The sequence below is a fragment of the Somniosus microcephalus genome, chromosome 25 (assembly GCF_052327205.1).
Source record: "Somniosus microcephalus isolate GS21.2 chromosome 25, FLI_Smic_1.0, whole genome shotgun sequence".
NCBI lineage: Eukaryota > Metazoa > Chordata > Chondrichthyes > Squaliformes > Somniosidae > Somniosus > Somniosus microcephalus.
The window spans coordinates 55,139,293-55,166,055 of NC_141011.1; the positions used below are offsets into that span (position 1 = coordinate 55,139,293).

At 45.3% G+C, this 26,763-nt stretch overlaps 1 protein-coding gene across 6 annotated transcripts in view; it reads right to left on the reverse strand.

The window, feature by feature from the left end:
- The window catches only part of cfap74 (cilia and flagella associated protein 74), a 306,038-nt gene that overhangs the window by 262,680 nt on the left and 16,595 nt on the right, over positions 1-26,763 (reverse strand). For 5 of the 6 annotated variants that reach the window (XR_015073585.1, XM_085967505.1, XM_085967502.1 and 2 more), the window contains exons 3-4: positions 17,367-17,454; positions 11,541-11,684 (exon numbers count right to left, since the gene is read on the reverse strand). Coding sequence is in view for 4 of the 6 variants with exons in the window: in XM_085967505.1 (XP_085823631.1) it covers positions 11,541-11,684; positions 17,367-17,454 (232 nt within the window). In the remaining 2 variants the exon portion in view is untranslated. The remainder of the gene's footprint in view (positions 1-11,540; positions 11,685-17,366; positions 17,455-26,763) is intronic. The other variant, XM_085967504.1, reaches the window with a different exon arrangement.

The following is a 26,763-nucleotide window of genomic DNA, read 5'->3' on the forward strand; positions in this document are numbered from 1 at the left end:
TGAGTCAGCTGCTACGGAAACTAAGTACTCAGCCGGACCCTGACCAGCCCCAGACCAACACAGCCGTCCAAACACCAATCCGAGTGAACCAAATCATTAAAAAATGCAAAGAAAACCTACCTGGAACATTGGAACAAAATAACCGAAAGCCAAAGCAGATTAGAATGTTACCGGGCCCTAAAAAGAGAATATAAACTGGCAGACTACCTCACGACCATCAGAGACACAAAACAGAGACAGACCCTCACCAGGTACAGACTAAGCGACCACCAACTGGAAATTGAAAAAGGCAGATACAAGAAATCCTGGCAGCCTAGAGAGAATAGAATATGCGATCAATGTCTGGCTGGCGAGGTTGAAACAGAAATGCATTTCCTCCTAAAATGCGAAAATTCAACACATCAAGAAACATATTATTCAACAAGCTAAGCCAAACAACCCCAGATTTCAAGGAATTGGATGATCTGTCAAAATTGAGATTAGTCCTAGGAGAAGGAGACAGACCATACCTTGGGGCCAAATATGTAACAACATGTCACAACCTGAGGACTGTTTAAAATTAAGACTGTTTAAAATTAATATTGAACGTACCAAATGAAGTACAAAGACTGTTTAAAATTAATATTGTTTAAAAGTAATATTGTATGTACCCAACAAATGTCAAATCGATTGACACCTACAGAATGTTGGAAAACTGTACCTTTTTGCTATGTAAGCTTTGGCAATATGGTTCTCTGTAAACTTTCATGCCAATAAAGCATTTTAATTGGAATTGGAATTGGAGAGGGAGAGAGAGAGAGGGGAGAGAGAGAGAGGGGAGAGAGAGGGGAGAGAGAGAGGGGAGAGAGAGAGAGAGGGGGGAGAGAGAGAGAGGGGGGAGAGAGAGAGAGGGGGGAGAGAGAGAGAGAGAGGGGGAGGAGAGAGAGGGGGGGAGAGAGAGAGGGGGGGAGAGAGAGAGGGGGGGAGAGAGAGAGGGGGAGAGAGAGAGGGGGGGAGAGAGAGAGGGGGGGAGAGAGAGAGGGGGGAGAGAGAGAGGGGGGGAGAGAGAGAGGGGGAGAGAGAGAGGGGGGAGAGAGAGAGGGGGGAGAGAGAGAGAGGGGGGAGAGAGAGAGGGGGGAGAGAGAGAGGGGGGAGAGAGAGAGGGGGGAGAGAGAGGGGGAGAGAGAGAGGGGGAGAGAGAGAGGGGGGAGAGAGAGAGGGGGGAGAGAGAGAGGGGGAGAGAGAGAGGGGGGAGAGAGAGAGGGGGGAGAGAGAGAGGGGGGAGAGAGAGAGGGGGAGAGAGAGAGGGGGGAGAGAGAGAGGGGGAGAGAGAGAGGGGGAGAGAGAGAGGGGGGAGAGAGAGAGGGGAGAGAGAGAGAGGGGAGAGAGAGAGGGGAGAGAGAGGGGGGAGAGAGAGAGGGGGAGAGAGAGAGGGGGAGAGAGAGAGGGGGAGAGAGAGAGGGGGAGAGAGAGAGGGGAGAGAGAGAGGGGGGAGAGAGAGATGAGGGAGGAGAGAGAGGGGGGAGAGAGAGAGGGGAGAGAGAGAGAGGGGAGAGAGAGAGAGGGGAGAGAGAGAGAGGGGAGAGAGAGAGAGGGGAGAGAGAGAGAGAGGGGAGAGAGAGAGAGAGGGAGAGAGAGAGAGAGAGGAGAGAGAGAGAGAGGGGAGAGAGAGAGAGAGGGGAGAGAGAGAGAGAGGGGAGAGAGAGAGAGGGAGAGAGAGATGAGAGAGAGGGGAGAGAGAGAGAGGGAGAGGAGGAGAGAGAGAGAGGGGAGAGAGGAGAGAGAGGGAGAGAGGAGAGAGAGAGAGAGGGGAGAGAGAGAGAGAGGGGAAGAGAGAGAAGAGAGGGGAGAGAGAGAGAGAAAGAGGGGAGAGAGAGAGAGAGACGGGAGAGAGAGAGAGAGACGGGGGAGAGAGAGAGAGAGAGAGACGGGAGAGAGGAGAGAGACGGGAGAGAGAGAGAGACGAGAGAGAGAGAGGAGAGAGAGAGAGAGACGGGAGAGAGAGTCTCGACTGCCAGCCTCCAGAGAGAGAGAGAGCAGTATATTAAGAATACACTCAGCTCCATTGAGGAATCCCATTGATTCCAATTGTTTCTGGGACAACTGGAATACATTACAAAAAAACAACACCGACGAATTGGCCATTCAAAATGGAGACACATGGGAAAACCACTTTGAAAAATTATACCAGAAAAACACATTAAGGCCAGAGCAACACCAAATATGCAAAAAACTGGAAAAGCTCGAAATGGCCATAAAAGATAACCAAAACCCGCTCGACTCCATAATAACAGAAAAAGAACTATTTGAAAAATTCAAGGACCTGCGACCAGGAAAAGCTTGCGGTGCAGACGGCATACTAAGTGAGATGATTAAACACACAGACAATAAAATGAAACTGGCTATCCTAAAACTCTTCAACTTGGTTCTGAGTGTCGGTTACTTCCCTGATATCTGGAACAAAGGACTCATAACGCCCATATACAAAAGTGGGGACAAAGTCGACCCAAATAACTATCGAGGCATCTGTGGAAACAGTAACCTGGGGAAGGTATTCTGTAGTATCATAAACAAAAGACTTATAAACTTCCTTGAGGAGCACAATGTCTTGAGTAAAAGCCAAATTGGATTCCTACCAAACTATAGAACATCAGATCATATCTTCACCCTACAGACCCTAATTGACAAACATGTTCATCAAAACAAAAGCAAAATTTTTGCCTGCTTTATAGATTTCCAGAAGGCTTTCGATTCCATCTGGCACGACGGTCTATTCCTGAAACTTATCGAAAGCGGGGTAGGGGGAAAAACATATGATGTAATTAAATCAATGTATACAAACAATAAATGTGCAGCTAAAATTGGAGACAAACAAACAAAATACTTCCCACAGGGGCGGGGGGTGACGCAGGGCTCGCCCAGCTCACCGACACTCTAATATTTACATAAATGAATTGGCAAAACTACTTGAACAATCTACAGCACCCGGCCTCACCCTATATGAATCCAAGGTTAAATTCCTCCTCTATGCAGATGACCTGGTTCTGCTGTCACCAACTAAGGAGGGTCTACAGCAGAACCTGGATCTGCTGGAGTCGTTCTGCCAGACCTGGGCCCTGACAATAAATCCCCAAAAAACCAAAGTCCTTGTGTTCCAGCAAAGATCCAGACATCAGGGACCCAAAATAAATTTCACACTAGGAACAACCAAAATTGAACAATCCACTAACTACACATACTTGGGCTTAAAAATCAGTTCTACGGGAAATTTTCATCTGGCTGTGAATGAACTGAAAGAGAAAGCAAGAAGGGCTTTCTATGCCATTAAAAAATCAACCCAAATAGAAATCCCAATTAGCATTTGGCTCAAAATTTTTTAATCAGTAATTGAACCAATTGCACTCTATGGCAGTGAGGTGTGGGGACCGCTAACACAACAAGAATTTGCAAAATGGGACAAACACCCAATTGAGATCCTACATGCAGAATTCTGTAAAAGTATCCTCCGGACTCAAAGGAAAACAGTAAACAATGCATGCAGGGCGGAACTAGGCCAATATCCATTAATAATCACTATCCAAAAAAGAGCCACCAAATTTTGGAATCACCTACAAATGAGCAACCCCCAATGCTATCACGACGCCCTGAAATGCCAAGAGCTGACCATAAAGAAGAATACCCTCAGTCAACTAGTCCTGGGACTCAGTGAAGTAACTACTAACAATAACCAGCCCCAGGACAGTGACAGGGTAACACAAAGAATTCGACCCAACACAATCGTCGCTAAGCAAAAGGAAAAATATCTGACATATTGGGCAGAAACAACAAAAACCCAAAGCAAACTCAATTGCTACTTGGCCCTAAACAGACAATACAACATAGCTGATTACCTGACCATGGTAAAGGATAACAAACTGAGAAGAACCTTGACAAGGTACAGACTTAGCGAACATAGCCTAGCGATCGAAAAAGGCAGACACAGGCAGACCAGGCTGCCAAGAGAAGACAGGATATGCGCTCACTGCAGTCAGGGAGTAGTAGAGACAGAGATGCACTTCCTCACAGCCTGTGGAAAATATCAGGGCATCAGGGAGAATTTCTACCAAAAATTCTCACAAATATGCCCTGAATTCAGAAATCTGAATGACAACCAAAAACTCCCATTCCTACTGGGGGAGGAGAGAAGCTGTGTAACACTGGCGGCACACTATGTTACAGCTTGCCATGAACAGAGGGACAACCAGTAAACTAAGAAAAGAGTATATATAAACAAGGCGAATGTATATTTATACACTCAGGGATATACCTGTTTATACACTATGAATAGAACTGCATTTATGTGTTCAACCATAAATGTATTTTGATGCTTTGGCAACATAAGATGTACCTTATCATGCCAATAAAGCGATTTGAATTTGAGAGGGGGAGAGAGAGAGGGAGGGAGAGGGAGGGAGGGGGGGGAGGGAGGGAGGGGGAGGGAGGGAGAGAGAGATACTGTACTCCTGTAAGCTGGAATGCCCTTTCCTGCCTAACTTTCTCCTGACTTTTGGAGTTCACCATTTGCACATCACACTCAGAACACAATGGAAGAGAGATCTGAAACCTTACTCGGAGCCATGGATCTGGAAGTTGACAGCAGAAAAGGTGCCGTGCTAGTTCATTACGCAGGTGAACAAGATATTTACGATATGTTGCCAGACACAGGGGATGATTAAAAACTAATAAATAAGCTAAAGCAGAACTTAAATTATTTCTCTTCCTCCACCCCAAAAAAAACCGTGACTTTGAAACCTATAGTGTCAGCCGGGCATGACAACAAATGGAGGAACACAGATGAGTACTGTGTAAGGCTGCTTAACCTACCTGCCCATGTCAGCTCACAAATGTTGATAAAAAGGTTAGAATTCAGATACTACAAAGTGTTCATCAGCAAAGTTACAATGCTGAGTCAACTTTTAAGTGATCCAAAAATATCCTTAACCCTAAGATATTAGCTACAGCTTAAGGAGCTGAGGTATCAGAAATATAGGGCTGGATATTTACTGGGGCGGGTTGTGTAGGCTGGGAGGGCAGAGCTTCGCTGGGGAAACCTGGAAGACTGGGTTTCCCCACATGCTGTGGAGATTTAACTCCAGAGTGTGTGACACTTGGCCCCGAAAGGTTCCCCGCCCAGAAGTCAGCCTGATTGACAGGCTTGGCATCCAGTCGGGTGGGGAGCATAGAAGATAGGAGCAGGAGTAGGCCATTCGGCCCCTCAAACCTGCCCCGCCATTCAATGAGATCATGGCTGATCATCCAAATTCAGTACCCTGTCCCTGCTTTCTCCCCATATCCCTTGATCCCTTTAGCCTTAAGAAATATATCTAACTCCTTCTTGAATATATTTAATGAATTGGCCTCTACTGCCTTGTGTGGTAGAGAATTCCACAGGGTCACCACTCTCTGGAGCAGTCCGGAGAAGGCCGCAGAACCAGGTAGGTCTGATCGCCGACCCCTGCGGGGGGGATGTCTGATGGTGGTGAGCTTGGCGGGCCGGGAGGAAGCACTCCTGGTCCACAACAAGTGCTCCCCTAGGCTGTCCTCGCCTCGCTGCAGTTGCCTGGTTTCGGGAAACTCGGCCGGCCACAGTAAAACCTGCAAAGCAGGATAAAAACCGAGACTGCCAGCCTCATTAACATATTTTAAATGCCAGTCCGCTCCCTGTCCCGCCCCAGAAAACCCCAGAAGTCGGTGGATTGGCGCCGGCTTCCTGACACGCTTGGAATTTTAGCCCATTTAACCCCCCACTCCCCCATGTTAAAATTCCCCCACAGCAAATGGAAAAGGGGACTGCAGATTACACGGCTGAACCGGTCACATCGATAAAACACAATCCACCAAAACACAGGTGTACAGATTAACTGTCAATGCCAAATTATAACCAGGTGCTAAAACAGTGAATATCTTCACATCATTTTTTGACTTGTCGAGACTGTATTCTGCAAGAGTTGCTGGAAGGATTTGAAGATATAAAAGCATTTATCCATGAAGCACACAAGACCAATAAACAAATGCACAGTCCATACCATACAAATCATGGCCAATCTGATGCCTCAGATGAGGACAGCATTTATACCCAGCAGAGAGGGGGCTGGACTTTCCTCCATAATGCTGCCCAAAATTGGGCAGGATAATGCCGGAAATGGTGGGAAAATGGAGATGGGGAAGCCTGCCAGCACCTCCCCGCCCCCACCGGGATTTCCATCCTCCCCACCCCTGCTGAAACTGCTCCTTCCCTGCCTCCTACATGTAAATGGCAGAAGGGAGGCTGGGCCTGGCATCCTAGCCCATTTTTCTCCTGCCCACCCCTCTTATTGTTGATTCCCAGGATCGACTGGCCGGAAGGTGGCAGTGGGCCCAGGGCAGCAGCGGTAATGGCCCCAAAGTCTCCTGATGGAGGGAGAGGGACCAATAGTGACCTCCTGTTCCTCCATTGCAGCCCCAAAGCCTCACCTGTGGCTGGCCTTGCCAGCGACGCCCACATCCCAGGAATGAATTTTTTTTTAAAACCTTCTTAGGCTTCGGTCAATTTCCTCCTTCTCTTTGAGGCCTTTCTGGCCCTTTAAATAAAACTGGTCACCCATTATGGTGCTACAGCACTGCCAAGGATTTTTCTGACTGGCAGTGGCGGGGCTCCCTTTTGCTGGCGGGAATCTGCCATGTATGGAAATGAGCCACGACCAAGTAAAATGGGTCAGGGGTGTAGCGGGCTGAAGTCCCACTGACACTTTCCTGCCAATAAAAGGGAAATCTAGCTCATAATGTGAGGCTTCCACTTTATTTAAGTTACCAATATACTGGATAACATTAGAATTCAAACAAACTTTGAACTTGATGCATAAAATCTTAACTTCACATAAATTTAAAAAAATCCTTCTCAATAGATTGCAAGAACAAAGGAGCGTAGAGAACAGAAAGATCAAATTAAGGAACAGGTTACTCTGTGTGCCAATTTCACAGAGACGGTAACTCTGTGAAACACTTTTCCAAGTCAACCTCTTGTAATTTAAGCTACGCTATGGGATCATACAGGAATAGCACCAGTATTCATTATGTAGCTTGTGAACAATACATGACCTGAATTCCCCTCATTAGTAGCTGCTCTGAGGTGTATGAGAAGATGGGCTGAATCTTCCTCTGTTATGCTGCTGGAAATTGAGCAGGATAATGCTGGAAATGGTGGGAAAAGGGGCGGGGAAGCCTGCCACCACCTCCCTGCTCCTTAATGTTTCTTCTTGTCCTGCCAAGTCCTATATAATGCATCTCCCTGCTGTTCAAGTTCCCTTTCCTACTCAATAAATGCTTTAGTTGCATTCTAGCCACTTCCATACCTTCCTAATAAATAGCAATACAGGAAAACTCTTTTTTTTTATCCGGCACCGACGGGAACCAGGCATGCTGCTGGTTGATCAAAAAGTCCGGATTACAGAGAGGTATACTTACCAAGGTACGAGAGCCCCATACATGGCCGCAGGTTCAGGAGCCCGGTTACACGGCACTTGTGCAGGAGCCCCGGTTACACGGCCACAAGTGCAGGAGCCCCGGTTACACGGCACTTGTGCAGGAGTCCCGGTTACACGGCACAAGTGCAGGAGCCCCGGTTACACGGGCACAAGTGCAGGAGCCCCTGTTGCTCGGCAACAGGTGCAGGAACCCCGGTTATACGGCCACTAATATAAAGTAAAACTTACTGAACCTACTCCTGAATTTTGCTGGTTAAGAGAGATTTTCGGTCATTTAGGTGCCGGTAAAGAGAGAATTTCCTGTACTTTCTCCTGCTCTCAACGTTAGAGAGACAACGGTTGCTACTGGGTGGAGGGCTATCCTACATATTTTGGTCGATTGCCCAAAAATCAAAATAGCCCTCATTGGGTGGAAAGAATCTCGGAGTGCAATCCTCAGCTAATTACCATAGTCTCCCAGTGAAATAGCAAGTAAACTGCATGTACCTTATTGCAACATCAAAAAGACTTGACTCTAAAGAATTCTACCACAAGAATAGTTTTGGTAATAAGTTACATAAAGGTGTGCGATAACACATTTTATTTCCAGCAATCACAGACGCTAGAAATAGAATAAGTATATGTTGAGCTAGAATGAAAGACATGCAAGAGTTGTCAATTTAATTTTGGTCAGTCATTACTCACACATATACACAGCCAAAACCAACAAGGGATCCATATCCACACCTTGTTACTATTATTGAAAATGATTGAATTGATTGCATTAGGTGTGAAAAGCCCAATGATAACGAATAATGAGAGTTTATCATTATTAGCAATAACTGACGTCTGGTATTGGAATACAAAATGGCAGGAAAATAATTTGTATTTTCTGGCATAGGTCCATGCAGTTTACACAGATTGGATTTTAAGAAAACACAGGGCACAAAGTATTTTGTAAACATATTAAAAATAAAATTGAGTCCATCCAGACATCTAAGCAATCTGCAAATAAACTGGACAATGGTTCTGATGAAGAAATGAAATGGAAATTCATATATCAGATAAATAAATATCGGAAAATTACAAAATACAAGAGGACTATATTCTGGAATGAACATGGATATCAATGTGAGCAGACGTCCATCCAGTGCCGGAATTTTTGTTGTCTGAATCTGAACAGCTGAAAGAGCAATGAAGCAGTAAAGTGTCAGAATTCCTCAGTGAGATGTTCTAATTACTGCCATAGATCATTCCCAACCTCTCAACATGCCATGTGCAAATGAGCTGCCTGACTGCAAGATGTCGCAAATAATCCAACACCGTCTCATTTTAAAGGCAAACTAGTTTGTTGTGGTCATCATGCTAGTATCAAATATTCATTTAATTTAATTCTAAAGTATTATGTTCTTAATACAAAAAATGAATATTTGACTGTCCAAAATACATTCTCTTGATAATATCCCATGGATACATGGAACTATTTCTAATGCTGACCTATTGCCACTGCATTAGGAACACTGTAAACCCGCTGGAAGCTAGTCTGCACTACTTAAAGGCAGTCTGCACCTCTTAAAGGGGAGGTACATTCTGCCTGCAGCAGCTCACGGAGCTGGCTGGGGAAGGCAGTGAACAGCAATTAATGATGGTGACGTAAGAAAACTACTAGGCACTTGGTCTAAGCGTTAAACAAAGCTTTAATCAACTGTTTTACAACATGGAGGTCTAGTTTGTCCTTCACTAGTGCCTGTTAAGAATGTCCTGCGCAAGCTGGGCTCGTGCCCGAGTATTTATACTCTCCCTGGACAGCGCCACCCGCAGGCCGCTCAGTATTATTTCATAAGTCTTTCTTTCATGAATGACTGATTCATGTCAGATGGCACAACAGGGGAGAGAGTGTGCACCAAGGTTCTCGGATGCAGCACTGGAGGCCTTGGTACAGGAGGTGCTGTTCCACAGGGGGTCAGGAGGCCCCCCAGGCAACAGTGTAAAGTGCAATGCGAGCAGATAGCTGCTGTGGTGAATGTCAGCAGTGTAGCCCCGAGGACATGAACGCAGCGCAGGAAGAAGATTAATGACCTCACACGAGTGGTCACGGTCAGTGAATTCATCTTCAAATGCCATATCCCACCATCTGCATCACTAGCCTCACACACTGCTCAATGTACCACACCCCCATCACTCAACTACCAACAATCGCTAGCAAACATGACTCATACCTCATAGCTTCACCTCACCCTCACATTCCCACACCGGATTTAACTGCCATTTGCCGATTTTAAAATTCATTCCCTTAATAAGTTTTTTTGTCTTCTCTGGTAGGATAGAATAGTAACAGTATGACAAGGAAGGCAAAGGGCTCCGCACTATGATACGGTATGCACAGAAGTGCTGCTGCAAGCTGTGGAGGGGCAGAGGGTAGCGCCGATCCCCACATTAGGAGAAAAAAAGTCTCGAAAACAGCAGGACACAATGCATGGCAGAAGACAGCAAAGGAACTGAACTCCAGCTGTACTGTCCAATGCACATGGGTGCAATGTCAGAAGCAGCCCACTGACCTCGCCAGATGGTACAAAATAAGGCACCAGATGGCTATGCTTTTCAACTAAGAGGTGATTTATGTGTGCACCTCAATAAACTCTACCTCTCACAATCTCTCTTCTTTTGCATGTGCCCTGAAAGCCTTTTGTCTTCATCCCTCGAAATCTTCTTTTAGCATCAATCTCACAGCACTTGCTAGACGCTCCCAAGCTCCAATGCCTCCTCATCCACTTGAAGCACATTTTCATCTTACCAGCCTCCTACTGAAATGGGCTTCTTCAGTGTCACTTCTCAGTGTTAGAGCCCCTCATCCCTGTTTCATTCCTTACAGGAAAAAGCAGGCCACAACAGAAGGCAGTGCCACCATAAGGGACCTCACCCACTTGCCGAGCAGGCCATCTCCATCCACAGGAGAGATGAGTGTGGAAATTTGATTATCTTGCAGCAATATAAGCTTTTAAAGCTAAAAGATATTTTTCAAGAAGACTTTTTCGATCTATTATTACTGCTATTAGAACCTTCAATTGACACTCAGGTATTGGATGCTCTGGCGGAGAGGTTTGTTAATGTCCGCAGGCTGCACCAGGTCGAGGTGGGGACAGGTTCTGCCCTGTACTTCCCCATAAGTTCCCAATTCACTTACGAAGAAAAAGTCATCAGGGGAGTCGACCCATTCCACACATCTCATGCTTGATGCACTGACAGAGAACACTGAACAGTTCACCTGCTCACCATCATGAAAAATAATTCTTGGTGTGAAGGGGTCTAAAGAAGCAAGAAAATGCCTGACAAAAGTACAAGAAATACAATGGAGCGTGCTCAGCCAGAACTATTTCTCGAAGGAAGAGATCAGCCAAGTGGCACTGGTTTCTTTCACCGTACAGCTCCACGGTTTGACTCAGGTGCTCTTTCATAAAAGGTACAGACAGATAAAAGGCAATGGGCCCCCATCTATCAATTACACATCCTGAAACATAATGCGCTGAAGCAACCCCGTCTCTGTTTGACGGCGAAGTGCAAGGAAATCGAACATTTTTTGCTTTACACCTAGTGACAGTGTCAAATATTCTCATCTCAGATATGGCAATAGATGCATTACTGTTACATTGCCATACTTAACCTCAAGCATACAAGAAAGAAACTCACGACTTTGTATATTCATCATACACAGACATCTAAATCAAAAGTGAGCATCTTTCACTTTCCAATTCTAAAATTGAAAATTTCTTTCTAAATCTAAAAACATGGTTTACCCAGGCCTCTCAGTACTACTGAAATTGCTAAATACAGTAAACTCTTTCACATCCGGCACCTACGGGACCGGGATGGTGCCGGTTGATGAAAAATTCCGGATAACAGAGAGGTCGGCAATTTTTAACAAAAAAAATTAAAACCACTGATTAACTCGGCCACCGCGGGAAACTTGGACTCGGAAAAACTAAAAATGGACAGATTCGGCAAGATTACCGGTTATCTATTTTGCCGGTTATTAAAGAATTCCGGATGATGAAGTGCCGTTTAAACAAGAGTTTACTGTACCTTATATTTTGAACCTTCAAATCTTTCTCCTGAAGGAGTAGCTCTAGTTCCTTCAGATTTCGCTGGTGTTTTCGCACCTGCACCCTCTCAAGGTGGCTCAGGCCTTCAGCACCAGTAGAATCAACAGCCTCGTCATTTTCCTCCCTTAAAATAAAATAAGGAATAATATTATTAAATCGAAATCGAAATACAATGTGACAATTTTGTCAACCGCTTACTCAGTTTGCAGCATTATATTACATCAGTTACAGTCTCTGAAAAGAAAACTACAAGTAAAAGTAACCAAAAATACTCGAGCCTCGATTTTATATGGTGGCGAGGGGCTCGAGCCTCGATTTTATATGGTGGCGAGGGGCTCGAGCCTCGATTTTATATGGTGGCGAGGGGCTCGAGCCTCGATTTTATATGGTGGCGAGGGGCTCGAGCCTCGATTTTATATGGTGGCGAGGGGCTCGAGCCTCGATTTTATATGGTGGCGAGGGGCTCGAGCCTCGATTTTATATGGTGGCGAGGGGCTCGAGCCTCGATTTTATATGGTGGCGAGGGGCCCGCGCCTCGATTTTATATGGTGGCGAGGGGCTCGAGCCTCGATTTTATATGGTGGCGAGGGGCTCGAGCCTCGATTTTATATGGCGGCGAGGGGCTCGAGCCTCGATTTTATATGGTGGCGAGGGGCCCGCGCCTCGATTTTATATGGTGGCGAGGGGCTCGAGCCTCGATTTTATATGGTGGCGAGGGGCTCGAGCCTCGATTTTATATGGTGGCGAGGGGCTCGAGCCTCGATTTTATATGGTGGCGAGGGGCTCGAGCCTCGATTTTATATGGTGGCGAGGGGCTCGAGCCTCGATTTTATATGGTGGCGAGGGGCTCGAGCCTCGATTTTATATGGTGGCGAGGGGCTCGAGCCTCGATTTTATATGGTGGCGAGGGGCTCGAGCCTCGATTTTATATGGTGGCGAGGGGCTCGAGCCTCGATTTTATATGGTGGCGAGGGGCTCGAGCCTCGATTTTATATGGTGGCGAGGGGCTCGAGCCTCGATTTTATATGGTGGCGAGGGGCTCGAGCCTCGATTTTATACGGTGGCGAGGGGCCCGCGAGGTGAGCGCCAGGCTTGCTCAGCTCACCGACTTCAGCCCTGGGCCATTTTAACTCCTGGATCGCAATTAAATATACCAGGCCTGAACCCGGCGTCAATGATGTCAGGCCGGTGGCCAGGGGTCGTGCAAGCATGGCAGGAGGCCGCAGTCAGGGTCCTGTGAAACTGGCAGTCAGGTAAGTGTTTGGGGGGTGGAGGGGGTGTAAGGTTTTAAAATTCTCATCCTGGTCTTTAATGATTGAAATGTGATTATTTCCATGGCCTTGTCCCCTCCCTATCTCTGTAATCTCCTCCAGCCCCACAACCCTCCGAGATCTCTGCGCTCCTCTAATCCTGGCCTCTTGAGCATCCCCAATTTCAATCGCTCCAACATTGGCGGCCGAGGCCCCGAGCTCTGGAATTCCATTCCTAATACTCTCCGCCTCCCTTCCTCTCTCTCCTCCATTAAGATGCTCCTTAAAACCTACCTCTTTGACCAAGCTTTTAGTCACCTGCCCTAATATCTCCTTATGTGGTTCGGTATCAAATTTGGTCTGATCACGCTCCTGTGAAGCGCCTTGGGATGTTTTACTACATTAAAGGTGCTATATAAATACAAGTTGTTGTTGTTGAAACACAATGACAGTATCTCTCTCTGCCTGGTTCAGTATCTTTGCTATCTTCAGACCAAAGGGTTTTAGACAATTGTATCTCCCATAATTACATTAGGACAAGAGCCATTCACAGGTTGGCAATTACACAGGATATTTATCCACACAAGCACATCTGCCACATACAGTAAAGTTCAAAGATATCGCAGCCTGTCTTTTTGCACCTGACCCAAGTATCAAACTGACCTAATTAAACAGAATGCCATCCAAATAGAAAAATGCCAAGAAATTATTCAAAAGGAATAATGCGTCTAAAGTGATTCTTTTGCATCACAGACTGTAATGTATCCAGCTTAAAATATTCCTTCACGGTTCCCAACTACTGCCTTGTGCATACTGCGGCCAGCAATAAAGAATTCAAAAATCACGTATTATGGACAAAATGTTTAATCTTTGTCACATCTGCAGAATATGGGGACATAGGAACAAACTGGCAAAAGCAAGTTCAGATCGGATGTCAGGAGGCAATTCTTCAGACAAAGAGCAATTAATACCTTCTGGATAGGCCAGTAGAGGCAAACATTCTGAGGTAATTGAAGAGTCAGGGGAGGCTGTTGGGGGAGGAGTAAGCTGAAGGTTTTTCTTGAAGGATGAGCTAGATCGGCCGAATGGCTTTTTTCATCTCTATTTTTCTTTGGATTTACCCTCGGAGCTAAATGATTTACAATGTATATAATACAGAGGAAGAAAAGAACTTGCATTTACCCTTGTGTACCAAACGGCAGCCTTCATTTCTTCACTCAGAGGGCTGTGAATCTTTGGAATTCTCTGCCCCAGAGGGCTGTGGGTGCTGAGTCTTTGAGTATATTCAAGGCTGAGGTCGATAGATTTTTGGACTCTAGGGGAATCAAGGGATATGGGGATCGGGTGGGAAAGTGGAGTTGAGGTCAAAGATCAGCCATGATCTTATTGAATGGTGGAGCAGGCTCGAGGGGTCGTATGGCCGACTCCTGCTCCTAATTCTTATGTTCTTAAGTTCATCTTCCGATCAGTGTGGACTCACTGGTGACGAGTCAATATGTAATTGGTACAGTCTACTCCTAATTATTCAAATCATTTTTGCACCAAACTCTTTGACTTAGCCAATAATTTGAATAAAGCAATGTAAATAACACAGCAAAGCAGGAATTTAGTTCTATAAAAATCTGAAATAGATTATTTGAATGAAGAGGAGTAGACTATATTTTGCATGATTTTACCCATCATGCTACAGTGAAATAGTACAGATACCACACATGAATCCAATACACATTCTAGTATTTAAAAAATGCAGTGTTGAATAAAATCGTGTGTATTATATAAATGTATGATTTTCTGATTTCCAATCAGGGTGTGTTTAGAGTGTCGACCACCAAGAGATGTTAGAGACCGACAGCTGTCCTATTACGCATGCAAAATCCTCTGGTGTCTGTTGACATCCGTGCCTGAATTCCTAGTATGCACACCTGGCATGCAAAACTGCACTAGGAACAGGAATCTGTAAGATCTACACTAAAATGTATAATTATAACAAAGCAATAATGTGTGACTGCTTCTAGTTAAAAAAGAGTAATGTTTAAACAGAAATAGTTCTGATTACTGAGTCAAATGTAACAGAAATGTAATAATCTTCAATTCATGAAATATAATAAACCACGTGAGCTTTTCCCCTGTAGTTTACAATGACGAAGTCCAACACCACCTTCAGTGTGCCAGTGCAGCCTTTGGTCGCTTGAGAAAGAGAGTGTTTGAAGACCAGGACCTCAAACCCAGTACCAAGCTCATGGTCTACAGAGCAGTAGTGATACCCGGCCTCCTGTATGCTTCAGAGACATGGACCATGTACAGCAGGCACCTCAAAGTACTGGAGAGGTACCACCAACGCTGCCTCCGCAAGATCCTGCAAATCCCTTGGCAGGATAGGCACACCAACGTCAGTGTCCTCGCTCAGGCCAACATCCCCAGCATCGAACCTATGACCACGCTCGATAAGAACATAAGAAGTAGGAGCAGGAGTAGGCCATACGGCCCCTCGGGCCTGCTCCGCCATTCAATAGGATCATGGCTGATCCGAATCTAGACTCACGTCCACTTCCCTGCCCTCTCCCCGTAACCCCTAATTCCCTTAGCTGCTAGGAAACTGTCTATCTCCGTTTTAAATTTATTTAATGTTGCAGCTTCCACAGCTCTCTGGGGTAGCAAATTCCATAGATTTACTACCCTCTGAGTGAAGAAGTTTCTCCTCATCTCAGTTTTGAAAGGGCAGCCCCTTATTCTAAGATTATGCCCCCTAGTTCTAGTCTCACCCATCAGTGGAAACATCCTCACCACATCCACCCGATCAAGCCCCTTCATAATCTTATATGTTTCGATAAGATTGCCTCTCATTCTTCTGAACTCCAATGAGTAGAGGCCCAACCTACTCAACCTTTCCTCATAAGTCAACCCCCTCATCTCCGGAATCAACCGAGTGAACCTTCTCTGAACCGCCTCGAGAGCAAGTATATCTTTTCTTAAACATGGAAACCAAAACTGCACGCAGTATTCCAGGTGTGGCCTCACCAATACCCTGTATAACTGCAGCAAGACTTCCCTGTTTTTATACTCCATCCCCCTTGCAATAAAAGCCAAGATTCCATTGGCCTTCCTGATCACCTGCTGCACCTGCATACTAACTTTTTGTGTTTCATGCACCAGGACCCCCAGATCCCTATGTACTGTAGCACTTTGCAGTTTCTCTCCATTTAGATAATAACTTGCTCTTTGATTTTTTCTGCCAAAGTGCATCAGCTCTGATGGACGGGCCACATCGTCCGCATGACCGATACGAGACTCCCAAAACAAGCGCTCTACTCGGAGCTCCGGCACGGCATGGGAGCCTCAGGTGAGCAGAGGAAACGCTTCAAGGGCACCCTCAAAGCCTGCTTGAAAAAGTGCAACATCCCCACCAACACCTGGGAATCCCTGGCCCAAGACTGCACAAAGTGGAGGAGAAGCATCCGGGAAGGCGCCGAACACCTCGAGTCTCTTCGCCGGGAGCAAGCGGAAGCCAAGCACAAACAGCAGAAGGAGCGCACATCAACCCAAGCACCCCACCCACCCGCCCTTTCAGCCACCGTCTGCCCCACCTGTGACAGAGACTGTAGGTCCCGCATTGGACTCATCAGTCACCTGAGAACTCATTTTTAGTGTGGAAGCAAGTCATCCTCGGTTCCGAGGGACTGCCTAAGAAGAAGAAGAGTCTACAATATCAAATCCTTTAATTATATTACAACTTGCAATATACTCCCAGCCATCTACTATCCAACTCCTGGACACCCACGTTCATGTTTGTGGGAGTGTTAGCACACATACACCACTCCAGGGGAAAGCAAGGAGCTGAATTTCAGCAGCCACCAAAAGTACTAATCCTTCTCAGTTCCTGCTTTTGCCTGCCTGGCTTGAGCACCATTTTCTCCACTGGTGCGGTGCGCTTGAAAAACATTTTTGCCTTTTGTCCAACAGAAATCCAAATGCATAATTCATTCAGTTAGCCTAGAAATCCTGTGACTTCTATCCACTCATTAAATGCAGAGCCTTTCATAGATTTGCTTTACTATTATAGAAATATTAATCTTTTCCACCTTAGGTGTTGCAATATAGAATGAAGCATCAATACTGGAGAGCAGATTAGACTTCGAAGTAAAAGCATTCAGAAGGGTTTGAAAAATAGTTTGTTGTGTCTCGCCTGGTAAATGTTGGAAGTTCATAACCAAAATGAATCTGGCAGTCTACAGTAATTAATTTAAATAAATGCACTTAAATTGTTTTAGTTGAGGACCAGTTTCTCTGGAAGAAAACTAGTTGCATAATCCATTGTCAAAACTGCTTACACTGATATAGCAGATTTTTAAAAATGCTGCAAAGAAAAGCCACAGAAGATACTGAAAACGTTGGCATGACTGACTACCTCAATATAGCAACACAGGAACAGGAGTAGGCCATTCAGCGCCACCATTCAATTAGATCATGGCTGATCTGTAGCTCAACTCCATTTACCTGCCGATGTTCCATAACCTTTGATAGCCTTACACAATAGTCCACTGAGGCAACCAACTCACCGTGTAATTTCAGAGTCATCATCACCTGGAATCTCGTCGTCACTTTCCAAGCTTAGCCCATCAAACTCACAAAGCTGTACTTGCATTCCTTCAATAAAAAACAGAAGGTTTCAACACTTATCAGGCAGCAGACTGAAAATTTTAAGTGACTGTGACAAAAGTTGTTCTTTTAAGTGCACTTTGCTTTCCATAACAGTATCTTCAGTACTTTTATTGAGACACTACAGCATTTATGTGACCACTGAGGCATTCGCACATGTTGAATGACAACAATCTTTCATTTTTTTAAAAATTCAAGTATATGCCACACTGGAGTCTGGCTACGTAGAATGGGCCAAGATGGTTCTGAAAACTATTCAGAGAGCTTAGTAAATACCCCTGAAGGCATTCCTTCATGCCATCTGGGAATACAAAAGATTAATACCTGTCCGATGAAAGGTGGTAAGTTAGTTTTGAAAAGCCATCAAAAGTACTATTCCTCTTCCATTAATACGATAGCAAAATACTGCAGACGCTGGAAATCCGAAATAACAACAGAAAATGCTGGAAAAACTCAGCAGGCCAGGCAACATCCGTGGAGAGAGAAATAGAGTCAACGTTTCAGGTTGAAACCCTTCTACAGAACTATACGACCTGAAACGTTGACTCTATTTCTCACTCCACGGATGTTGCCTGGCCTGAGTTTTTCCAGCACTTGCTGTTGTTATTCCTCTTCCATTCTTCTTTCACTTGCGTGGTAACAAAATAAAAGTTAATCCACCAGCGCTCAACTTTAGCTTATCTGCCCTGTAGAAATCCGAGTGCACAATTCTGTGACAGTCATTTGCACATGTGTTGCCACAGGGCCCCAATGTAAATCCAACATGTGCTAATTACTGATATTTTTTTGTATCGATGATATATTAATTCGCAATCATCCTATAATAGAAATATTTTGAATAAGTACTTGATAAAGGTTCATTACTAAAATCTTTCTTGCAAAGATGAAATATACATATTTAAATTAGAAAATATACTAGCTGATTGTACCTTTTGTATTCTGTCATACAAAATTCTGCAATAAAATGTCCAAATGAATAAAAGTATATAATCTTTGAAAAGATATGGATAGTTCCTCAGAAATTGAAATGTAAAATAAATATTTACATTTGCAAATTAAATTTGGCATATTTTGTCAGTGATTTTTGTCATATTTTCTATCTCGCATTTGGAAACGTGTTAAATGTCTGTCATAATACTGCCTTGGCAACAGCAAAGAAACAATTAAAAAATGTACTCATGCAGGAATATATTGTTAATATTTATGTAATAAAATAACATTTGGTAACAGAACAATCCAAGTGGTAAGGAAAGCAGGTCAGATTTAGTGCAGAAACAATAACTGCAGTTGAACAACTACGGCAATAGATCAAGGCTGTGCGTCGCTGTCAGTTATGATTACTGTGTTTAGTACTTGCTAATAGTGGGGTCTAAATCCTTTCAAAACCAATTCGGTCACTTATCTCGGAAAGAGCATGGGTGAGAAACTAGAGAGAGATGGCAGTTCAGAGCAAAGGTGGAAGGACCTGGGGGGGGAAGATACGGCTTGATGGAAAATGGGAAGGTAAAGCAAGAGAGGGGCAGCTAAACAGATGTCCATGAGCTCTTTGAACTTGTTAGAGATGACAGTGACTATGGTGCACTATCCGTCCTCGTACTTCTGTCTCTGCAGCCTTTGACACGATTGACATTCATCACCCTCCTCCTCCATTGTTCAGCTCAGTGGGGCTGCCCTCCCTCGCTTGGTTCCTTTCTTACCTATCCAATTATAGGCACAGATTCTCCAACAATGGCTTCTCTTCCTACCATTACACATTACCTCTGGAGACGTCAAGGTTTTCTTTTTCTTTTTCTTCTTCTTCTTGATGCCCCTTGGCAACATCATCCAAAGACACAGGTTTAGGTTCCACATGACAACCCCCAAATCTTTGACCAAGCTTTTCTTCACCCCTCCCAATACGCCAACCATTAGCCAAGTTTCTGTCAAAGCCAGGATATCAAAACAATCATCCACAATGCAGTCATGGATAGCAAGCGAACAGAGGGAAATGCGGAGAAGGCCGGTGATTGTTCATCCCACTGGCGGAGTTCAAGGGAACAGAAGTGGATGAGGGAAGTGGGACAAGAAGGAGGTTCATGAAGTTAGCCCAGGGTGTGCTGGACGGAAAGGTTGGCAAGAAAGGAAAGGATGGGGCCGTTGGGGTTACAGTGACAGGTTCCTCGTTGAGATCTTTGTTGTGAGAGACACAGAGGGCAGCTGTGGGCCTATTCAAGGGGGATTCACGTCTGGGTTGGCAACAAACTAGGAGGAAGGCAGGAGTGGTTAGGAGTTGGGATAGGGTTTGGGGGCAACGTACCCGAGAGGAGAAATGAGTAGTGGCATGGCCAGGTGACAGGAAGAGGAGCAAAGAGGAATGATGGCCACCCCAAGAGCGGTTGAGAGCTAAAAAAGGGAAATAGAAGCAATGGGAGATTGGAGTAATTCCCACTATCGGGTATGTTGAAAGTTGCTTAAGAACTGTCAGAACAAAACTCAGTACCGGTATCATGATCAGAGGATCAGACAATATTATTTACTATATTTTACTAATTTTAAAAACATATTTAATAATTTACATATTTCCCTGTGCCAGATAAATTCCAGTGTAAGATGCATGGCATAGAAGCAATGGCTCTGGCTTTACCCTTAGCTTAAAATTAGGCACAAAGGTCTTGCCTTGTTTTTGACTTCCCTTCACCCTGGCTAGCATTCTGAAAAATGAGCACCTCCAGGTAATATCCAGGGAGAGGATGATGGTAAAAACAGTGTCTGATGCCTCCTCAAATAATTCTATTGTGTAAATGTTTCTGCAACAGCAAAGTTTAATTTTAGGACGTTTTGGCCTAGAAATTGGGTATAGCCCCGCTTGAAGCGTTAGAACTGGCGCTGCGCAAAGTTTATAGCCAGACGCAACTTATCGCCACCTGGTGCGATATTGGGTTGCATCGCCCCTGAAGGTGATTGAGGCGCGAATTCAGGCATTACACGGGACTCCTAAGGCGCTAAACTTCCGACGCAACCCAATATCGGAGCGGACGGGCGCAGCGCAGGTGCTCTCAATTACCGATGGCCACGAGACTTCCAGGCACCGGCCAGCTCTTAAAGGGGTGGGTCAGTCAGCTTCAGCATCCACACTCTGCGACTTGCAGGCCTCAGAATCGGCGCAGGCCCTTCTCTGGCGCTAAAAACTTGGACCAGATGGAGAAGGAGAGAGAGAGAGCAGAGCGCTTCACCAATGAGGCTCTGGAGCAATTGGTGGCTGCAGTGGAGCGCCGGCGAAATGTTCTCTACCCAGACAATGGCAGGAGGCCGAATCATAAGGACTACCGACGAGCTTGGAGGGATGTATGCCAGAGGGTCAACTCCAGCAGCATGGTGACCAGGAGCCCTGTCCAATGCAGAAAGAAATTCAACGACCTCACTCGGGCCGTGAGGGTGGGTGTTGTTTCTGCAAACTTCTGCATCCCTTCATTTGCACCTGACTTTATGGCTACAGGGTGGCCTGTACCCCATTGGCCATCTGCCAGCAAGCACCCATGGCCCTTTCTGGGCACACACATGCACATTTGACTCAAGGCGTCATGTAAGGGCTCTTGCACCATGGGGGGCATGAGATGATCACTCAGGGCATCATGTAAGGGCTCTTCCACCATGGGGGGCATGAGATGATCACTCAGGGCATCAGGTAACATAACTTCCCCTCCTTTCCCCTGCAGTCCAAGCTGGCGAGGATTGGCAAAGACCAGCTTCGCACCGGTGGAGGACCTCCACAAGTGGTCATTCTCACGGATCTCGAGGAGAGAGTCCACCAGATTCTTGGAGGACGTCTGAGTGGTCCTGTAACCACTGCAGCTGCCGACCCCATTGTCGACAGCGATGGTAAGGTTCTCACCTTTTACAACTGTCTCCTTCCACTTGTTCCCCCCGCCAGCATGCTTTCTCACTGTGGACCCATGTCATAGCCTTGCCGCAATCTGACATCCCTTGCTGCCAAGCTGTCCTTTTGCTAAAGCCACTCTTCCACCTCCCTGCTTTCAGATGCTGCATCACCAGCTCGGGAGCCGGGCCCTCAAGCTGCCAGTGCCTCCAAAGGCTCAATGAGAAAAGTACTGTCCAACAGAAGGTCAGCAACTCTCTCCAGCAACGATCAGAATGGCCAGCCCAAATGGCTGCAGCTTTTATACTAGTGCTGTCCCCTTTAAATAGCGTCCCCCGAGTCCGAGAAGGGCCTGGGAACGCTCCATTCAACTGTCACTAATAGCGCCAGGCGGAAAGGTTGCGGGCGCCACCGAATATCCGGTCCGGGGCGCCAAAAAGGCGTTGCACACTGAAATGACGTCATGATCTGCCTGTGCCCGCGGGCGCGTGCAAAGAGTTAGCGCCGGCACTAAAAGGATACTCAATATGGGAGGTGGCGCTATATTCACTGCGCCCGCCCGAAAATTGGGTAACGCCCCAATTCTCGGGCTCTTTAGGCGCTAATCGCTGGCGCTACCAACCGAATTTCTAGGCCTTTATATCTATGTGTTACTATGTTGAAGGGAAAGTGAATAAATCAAAGTGGTTTCTAAATTGTTTTTAATTATACAGATGGCAAAAACTTCTTACAAAGAGTATTGCACCCAGGGCCTAGGCTTCCCTTCTCCTCTAACCCATGTATAACCCATCGCTGGTGTTTATATATGCATATTGAATCATAGAATCTTACAGCACAGGAGGCGGCCATTCGGCCCAACGCGCCTGTGCCAACTCTTTGAAAGAGCTGTCCAATTTAGTCGCACAACCCAGCTTTTTCCCCATAACTCTGCAAATTAGTCCTTTTCACGCACATGTCCAATTGCCTTTTGAAAATTCCGATGGAATCCGTTTCCACCACCCTTTCAGGCAGTGCATTCCAGATCTTAACAACCCTCTGTGTGAAATTATTTCTTCCAATTTCTCCTCTAGTTCTTTTGTCAATTATTTTAAATCTACCACCTCTGGTTGCCGACCCACTTGCCAGAGGAACCAGTTTCTCCCTACTTGCTCTATCAAAACCCCTCAGAATTTGGAATACCTCGATTCGGTCTCCCCTTAACCTTCTTTGCTCCAAGAAGAACAATCCAAACTTCTCCAATCTCGCCACATAACTGAAGTCCCTCATCCCTGGCGTCATCTGTTTTGATTTCTTTTTGGGTTCAATAAAGACTCATTTCTGAAAGAGAATGTTGTTTAATCTAAAGTCTTGTTCAAGACTTTCTACAGAACACACTATGCTGTGATGCATCTAGAATGAAACTGAAAGTAAAACTCCTCTGGACTGCTTGTCTCTCACATGACCTCTGCTGGTCAGGCACAAGTAATCAAAAACACAGACAAATATGCTGTAAGGCATAAGTAATCAAACACAGACAAATATCATCACTATTTGCTGATATCATTACATCTCCCTTTCTTAAAACAAAAGTATTTTACTTTTAACTAACAACATTTAATGAACTTACATTATCATTATCATGATCAAGGTTTTTTTACCCTTGCTTTGTGTGTTCACATGAAATATGTCAATACACTAGCACTTGAAGAAAGAATAAGATAACATTACTTCCTTCTTTAACAATAGTCCTTAAATTTGCTCAATGAGTCTCTCAGGAGGCTTCACGTGTCTTGAGGATTTTCTGATTGATTGTCCTTGAATCTGAGTTGTTGCCTCAGATGATTGGTTCTCAGCTGTGAGATCAGGTTGTTCACCAGTATCAGTCTCTTGACCTGCTGTGGCTGGTCCCATGAGAAGACCTCGACGATTTCTTCTCAGAACAGCACCCTCATCTGTCTGAATGGTGTATGATCTTGGTTGAACTTCACTCAGGACAGCTCCCTTCTGAGTCCATGTGTTTGTTTTGTCTTTCAACCTTACTTGGTCACCAGTGTGGAGTCCAGGTAGGTTTTGTGTTCCTCTGTCATAGTAGTACTTTTGCTTTTCTTTCTGTTGCTCCTTGAACTTCCTCACTTTCTCCCCCTCTTTTGTTTTCAGGAGGTTCTCCGGGATGGGTAGATTTGACCTTAGCCGACGTCCCATCAGGAGTTGGGCTGGTGACATACCACACTCGAGCGGCGTTGTGCGGTATACAAGCATGCTTTGGTAGAAGTCAGTTCCACTGTCTTTTGCCTTGTACATCAGTCTTTTCACTGTCTGGACCGATTTTTCCACTAGTCCATTGGACTGTGGATAGTGAGGACTTGACGTTGTGTGGACAAAGTCCCACTCTTTGGCAAAGTGTCGGAAATTTGCATTGTTAAACTGGGGTCCGTTGTCTGTGAAGACCTCGCTTGCCACGCCATGTCTGGAGAATATGGCTTTCATACTTCTTATCACAGCTTCTGCAGTGGTGGTGTACAGTCTACAAACCTCTGGATACAGGGAGTAATAGTCTATGACGACAAGATAGTCCTTCCCTTGACATACGAATAGGTCAGCGTCTACCTTCTGGTAAGGTCTGTCTGGTGCTGGGTGTGGCTTTAGTGGTTCTACCGGATTGCTTGCTCGATATTTCAGGCATATTGTGCAGTTTGACACCTCATTTGTCACATCTTGGTTGATTCGTGGCCAGTACATCACCTCTCGTGCTCTTTTCTTACACTTTGATTCCCAGATGTCCTCCATGGATCTTTTTTAGCATCTCTCTTCTCAGACTCTTTGGGATAACTATTTTACTTCCTTTGTAGATGATGTCTTCGACCACTGATAGTTCCGCCCTGCAGTTCCAGTACTCTGCTATATCAGGTGAGCAGTCTTGCTTCATGTTGGGCCATCCATCCAAGATGCTTTTTCTCAGTCGTCTCATTGTTTCATCTTTGTTTGTCTCAGTCTTTATGAGCTCCATTTTTGCATCTGCTATGGGCAGTGCACTTGTGATCATGTCCACGTAGGCGTTCACTTTTTCATCCATTGTGGTGTTTGCGGGCTCACTTGGGTCAACAGCTCTGGACAACGTGTCTGCTGTATACATCAGCTTACCCGGTGTGTACGCAACATTCAGTGTATAGCGTTGCAGCCTGATCATCATTCTTTGTATTCTAAGCGGACAGCTATTCAGTGGCTTTTGGAACAATGCAATCAAGGGCTTATGGTCAGTCTCTACACTGATTGCTTGTCCTGCCACAAACTGGTGAAATCTTTCACAGGCGTATGTGATGCTGAGCAGCTCCTTTTCTATTTGAGCATATCGCGTCTCCGCGTCTGTCATTGAGCGCGATGCATATGCAATAGGTTGCCAGTAGTCTTTTGTTGCAGAAGAACGGCACCGAGCCCACTCTGTGATGCATCTGATGATATCTTGATGGGTCTTGCTGGGTCATAAAACCTCAGAACTGGTTCCTCTGTGAGCAGTTTCTTTAGATCGCTCCATGACTTCTCATGCTCATGATTCCATTCCCATTCTATGTTCTTTTCAGTTAGTCTTCTCAGTGGCGCTATTTTTTCTGACAGGTTGGATATGAATTTACCCATGTAGTTGATCATTCCATTAAACCTCTGCACGTCCTTTTTGCATTGTGGCCTTGGCATATTCTCAATGGCGGACACCTTTCTGGGATCTGGTCTGATGCCCTCACTGCTAAGGATATCTCCCACGAATGTCAGTTCTGTCACCCCGAGCTGGCATTTCTCTCTATTCAGCTTCAGGTTTGTTTTCCTTGTTGCTTCCAGCACTTTTTTCAGTCTCTCGTCATGCTCAGTTCTCGTGGTTCCCCATGCTATGATGTCATCCATTGATGTATCAACTCCCTCCAGGTGCTCATAGATCATATGGATAGTCTTGTGATACACTTCAGGAGCTGAGGCAATGCCAAATGGTAACCTTAGGAATCTGTATCTGCCAAATGGAGTGTTGAACGTGCACAGTCTTGAACTTGCTTCGTCCAGCTTCATCTGCCAAAATCCTGAGGACGCATCTAACTTGCTGAAATGTTTTGCATTTGCAAACTGTGCCATGATTTCCTCACGTGTAGGAAGCTTGAAGTGCTCTCTCTTTATTGCTCTGTTTAGATCTCTTGGATCCAGGCAAATTCTGAGCTTTCCATTCTTTTTGTCCACTACGACAAGGGAACTCACCCACTCAGTTGGCTCATCTATCTTCTGAATCACGTTCAGGCTTTCCATCCTGTCCAACTCTGCCTTCAGTTGCTTTTGAAGAGCAAACGGAACTTTTCTGCATGGATGTATGACCGGTGTCATACTTTTATCTACTCTGATCGTGTGTTCTCCTGGAATGCAGCCTAGACCCTTAAATAGGTCTTTGTACTCTTTCATGAGTTCATCATAGACTGTCTCTCCTTCGCTTTCCACAACGAGGACTCTCTTTACCAGGTTCAGTCTCTCACAGGCTTTTAACCCTAGTATGGCTTGCACATCCTTTGGCACCACGATTAATGCTAGCGTGTGCTCTCTGTCCTTGTGTGTTACTTTGACAATGCATTTTCCTTTCACTGGTATATCAGTACCTGAGTATCCGGTCACTTTCACTTGTATTCCATGTAACTTTGGTCTGGGTCTAATTCTCTTAAAATCGGTCTCTGATATCACATTAACTTGTGCTCCAGTATCCAATTTAAATGGAATGTGTATGTCGTTCACTTTTAGTGTCAACATCCAGTCTCTTTCTTCTCTTTTGTTTTCAGACACAACATCTACATAGAATTCCTCTATCTCGCTTTCATCTACTGTATGGACCTTGCTTTGTTGCGCTTGGTTCTTACAGCAACGGGCATAATGGTTGTTTTTGTTGCATCTATTGCATGTTTTACCATATGCTGGACACTTTCTTGGTGGATGCTGTGTACCGCATCGACTACATGACTTCCGATTGTCTCTTTCATTTTCGTTTGCTGGCCACGTCTCTTTTTTCACATTGGCGCTCTCTTTGTTAAACGGTTTGTATCCGTTCTTTCTCACTGCATCCACGTTGCAGCTACTGTCACTGAACAGCTCCTTTGCCTGCAACTTCACAGTCTCTGTAACCCTACACAGTGCTATGGCTTTTCCCAGGTCTAGATCTTGCTCTCTTAGCAGTCTTTCCCTTAGACCATTATCTCGAATACCACACACCAGTCTGTCTTTTATCAGCGAGTCTGTGAGTCCCCCAAATTCACACGATTTGCTCCGGTTTCTCAGTTCAGTCACATACTGATCAATAGTCTCGCCGATTTTCTGTACACGTGAAAAATTTGTGCCTCTCAAAGGTCACGTTGTGTTTAGGTATGCAGTAGGCCTCAAACTGTTCCATTATTTTATCTAGCTTCATTTTGTCTCCATCAACAGCGAATGTGAAGTTATTATAC